This window comes from Antrostomus carolinensis, unplaced genomic scaffold (assembly GCF_000700745.2).
Source record: "Antrostomus carolinensis isolate BGI_N321 unplaced genomic scaffold, ASM70074v2 scaffold38063, whole genome shotgun sequence".
NCBI classification, from domain to species: domain Eukaryota; kingdom Metazoa; phylum Chordata; class Aves; order Caprimulgiformes; family Caprimulgidae; genus Antrostomus; species Antrostomus carolinensis.
In genome coordinates, this window is record NW_010305112.1 from 1 (window position 1) to 3,847 (window position 3,847).

The 3,847-nt window shown below is 44.2% G+C and overlaps 1 protein-coding gene and 1 non-coding gene across 2 annotated transcripts; one reads left to right on the forward strand and one right to left on the reverse strand.

The window, feature by feature from the left end:
- Positions 1-290: 290 nt before the first annotated feature.
- Positions 291-406, reverse strand: TRNAL-CAA (transfer RNA leucine (anticodon CAA)). Its single transcript has 2 exons — positions 369-406; positions 291-336 (listed from the first exon to the last, which is right to left on the reverse strand). It is a non-coding gene; the product is annotated as a tRNA-Leu (tRNA).
- A 314-nt stretch (positions 407-720) lies between these two features.
- LOC104517441 (cytochrome c oxidase subunit 7B, mitochondrial) lies at positions 721-2,885 on the forward strand. The gene is made up of 3 exons (XM_010164692.1): positions 721-757; positions 2,140-2,264; positions 2,811-2,885. The coding sequence occupies exons 1-3, from the start codon at positions 721-723 to the stop codon at positions 2,883-2,885; spliced, it is 237 nt and encodes a 78-aa protein (XP_010162994.1).
- The last annotated feature ends 962 nt before the right edge of the window (positions 2,886-3,847 follow it).

The window sequence follows — 3,847 nt, forward strand, 5'->3', positions numbered from 1 at the left end:
CGTGTGTTAAAAAGATTGTTGACATCGCAATCGCCCTCAGCCGGTGCGTGAGGGGTTACGGGCTCCCGAGCGTTACCGCCACAGAAAAGTGCCGGTTTGCTCACGTTTGGTTCTTTCTTTATTCAAAGACGCGTACCTTATGGAAATTATTTCTGGCGCCGCTAGCCTCGCTGCAATTTCTGTTCGCACTAAAAGTTCTGGCTTTAGCAATTTAGCAATTAGTGCCTTATTTATTTAAACTCACACAGGCTGAAGGGGAAAAAAAATAAAGGAGGGGGGGGAAAAAGGGGTGTCAGAAGTGGGATTCGAACCCACGCCTCCATACGGAGACCAGAATACCCAGCCCGCCACGGGAAGGCGCGGAACGCCTTGAGTCTGGCGCCTTAGACCACTCGGCCATCCTGACACTGCGACTGCAGCTCCTTCCCGCAGCCTCTTACCGCTTCCCTCATCCCGCGCCGCCTCCCCGTCTTTCCCCGCGGTTCGCAAAGAGACACTGCCGAGCCCGTAAACTGGAGAGGAGCCCCTGTCTCTCCCGGTGACGGAGCTTCCCCCGCTCGCACCCAGCCATAGCGCGGCGGTGCCTTTCCTGCGTTACCCACAGGGCTGCGCTCAGCGGCGCGGTGCAGCGGCCACTTCCGGCGCGACCATTTTGTTTTTCACCGCTCGGCAAGGGTACCGGTGTCTCACCCGCGGCAGGGTCTCACCCCGCTTGTCAGCATGTTCCCCGTGGCGAGGGCTGCTCTGAACCTCACCGGTAAGCAAGGGAAGAGGCTCTCTGGAGGAGAAAAGGGCTGGAGGTGTTTCTCGGGAGTGGGCGGTTTAATCTGGGGGTCTCTCCCCGGTTTCTTGCCTCCCCTGTCCCTGAACAGCCCCTGAGGGAGCGTTGTGAGGGCAGCTGAGGGTGGCTGCCTTGTCCTCCTTCCTCTGCTGCTTTTTGTCCTTTTTTATTTTCTGCTTTTTTTTACCTCCTAGTTGCTTTTACTTGACCTGACCTTGGGTTCCCTTCCTCGGTGCTTTTCCTCCTCGATAGTGACTAAAGGCACATCCAGGTTTTGTAACCCGAGGTGGCAGTTTGTAATCCATGACCAGCCCTTAAACCTAACGGGTAAAGTTGCCTCTTCACTGGTAGAATCCCCAGTACTTAACCCAGTCCTCTCAACCCTGGTCCGGGTTCGTGATGTGCTTATCCTGAGGTGCATGCACTCAAAATAAACGTGCTTAGTTGTGTTTCTCTCGGTAGATGTTCAAGATTCTTCTTTATTTTCTGTTAAAAAAAATTGCATAGCCTCACAGAGTGCTGGGGATGCGGTAGCATTCTAGGTATTGCCATCATCTTCTCTAGTCATGCGTGGGTAAATGCGAACCATTGACTAGAAACTAAAAGGTTCTATTTTGTAATGTCGATTTGCGTGCACAGAGCACTGTCTGATCAAATGCCTTATACACTAAACAGTCTCTGTGTTGTGAAGCTGATTGTTTGATTTGTCACTCTGTCTTCAGACCTTTTACAGCGTACATGCTGTCATCTGAAGATAACCTCCTTGTTTCATTCAGTACTATTTACCTCATGCAAAGGCCCACAGTTATTTCCGCTTCCTTCTTCACCTCCCTCCCTTCCCTTCAAAAATCATGAGGGAATAAGATGTTACCCATACCCGTTATCTTTAACCCCTTAATTTGATGGTGAACTTCATCCTGAAAATGCTTATATTAGGTACACATACTGGCAATATATAGATATTTGCATATAGAAATCTGAAACTTTCAAGTACTAAACAAATTATTTTAGGAGAGAAATAGTGATACTTAAAAGTGTACTTGAAATTCCACACTGAGGGCCCAAAGAAAACATATTAATGAAAAAGGTAACTTAGAGGATTTTCTTACTGGAATTTGACTTCAGGAATATTTTCAAGAGAGAAATTGGGAGAAGTGAAACAAAATGCAAGGCTTTTTTTGTGTGTTTTGGAATCATTCCAAAGCTCTTAAGTCCAAAAGTTTAATTTTTTCAGCTTTTCTAAAAGCCTTTTAATGCTTATGCTTGCCTCTCTGTTTGTGGGAAATGAGGATTGTGAATGGTTTGAATGTATATTTTAGTTGATTTCTATACTTCTAATTCTCTTTAACATTCATTAGCTCGTGGCATTCAGCATACTGCAGTAAGACAAGCTCATCGCAAATATGAGCCCAACTTCCATGATAAATATGGAAACCTGGTACTCCTCGGGGGAGCCATAGTTTTTACTGCTGTCTGGGGATATGTAAGTTGTCCTTTTTTTCCACCACTCTGTTGTGACTATAGCTGTAAACTTGTAAGCTGTTAGGCTTACTTGTTTGAAATAACTTGCATGGTCAGAATTTAGGAGCTTTTGATACAAGTGAATAGTAATGTGATAGATGTGGAAGTTGTGTGAGTTCATATTTTGAGTTGTTAGACAAATTTCTATGTCAGTCTATTGCTTGATTTTAAAATGTAGTAGAAACTACTTTTTTTTCTCTATTCTACTTGGTATTTCTAAGCTATACAGGTAGAGGTTTTAGCAGAAAATTTTACAGATGAAAATAACAGTATGGTAATGGGGTTTTACATTCCAGATTCTTTGTTCTAAAGCTAGATATTTTGAAATAGAAAACTGAAATATTTAAATATTATTCAATATAAATATATTCCACTTGCTTTATTAAAAGATGAATGAGATGTCATGTTCTAATACAAGAAATCTAAACTGAAAACAATAGAAATAGCCCTCTCTCAGAAGATTTGTTTGATTTCAAAGTTAATAATCTTGATTTTTATGCTCCTACAGGTGTTCACACAAGCTGGAATTGAGTGGGGCTTGTCACCTGTTGGCAGAATCACTCCAAAAGAGTGGAGGGAGTAAGAGCCACCATTTATAATGAACTGGTCTAACTTTCACTGAAAAAATGATCACATAATTGTTCCCTGATTACCACTTGTCCAGTGGCATTCCTAAAAAAAAAAGATACCTAGAAACCTGTCTGGCTCTTCTAGGTTTCCTCTATGCTTTGTGTCTGCTAAAGTGTAAGGAATAGTGTAAAAACTCAAAATAAATATATTTTAGGTAGTGCCAGTTGTTCCTGTAAAGGTCACTAGCACATAATGGACAAATCCCAAATGTATAGTTATCCATATATAACTATATATGAACCTCCCTATTGCGGAATTCACCTCACTTCACCTCTGACTTACTGCACATTTAATGACAAAATTTATGTTTTCTGTTTCTCATTTTTTCCACTGAAGTATTTTTATGTTGTCAATCACTCTGCAAATAAGGTGCTTCTCTGCGAGGCCTTTGAGAGTTGCGAACAACTTAAATTAGTGTTTGAGTCAGAACGCTCTGCAGAAGTAGCCGGTATCCCAGCACTGCTACTCACTGAGAAACGTGACTTTTCTAATGAATTCTTGTGTAATCAGAATGTGTTAGGAAATAGATTAGGAGTGTACACAGACTCTATAAACCCCTGATCCCCGTTTCGGGCTCTGGTAACCTCTGAATCCCTGACAAACACAAATATCCTGCTCTTTTGGAGGACATACAGTGCAGATGTATGAAACGGCAGCCTTTACTCTCCTCAGAGATTTTAATTACGCGTTTCTTCCTGGCTGCTACTTTTCCCGGCGCTAAGGGGAAACTCGTTTGACCAGCAGGTCCGACCCGGTTCCGTGCCCGGTCCCGTGACAGGTGTTCCCCGAAGACCGTTGAGCTTCGTCCCGAGTGAAGCTGTAGGTGTGTCCCGTGTGTCCCGCACCCTCCGGCGGCAGAGCCGGGCCGCAGCGCTGTGCCCGTCTCCGGGCTGTCCGGGACGTGGCGGCTCCCGC

What these genes read in the sequence shown, in the direction of transcription:
- LOC104517441 (XM_010164692.1), top strand. Translation starts at nt 721, where the DNA reads ATGTTCCCCGTGGCGAGGGCTGCTCTGAACCTCACCG. An exon ending in GGCTGCTCTGAACCTCACCG is followed by an intron (nt 758 to 2,139) that starts GTAAGCAAGGGA and finishes AACATTCATTAG; the next exon opens with CTCGTGGCATTCAGCATACT. An exon ending in TTACTGCTGTCTGGGGATAT is followed by an intron (nt 2,265 to 2,810) that starts GTAAGTTGTCCT and finishes ATGCTCCTACAG; the next exon opens with GTGTTCACACAAGCTGGAAT.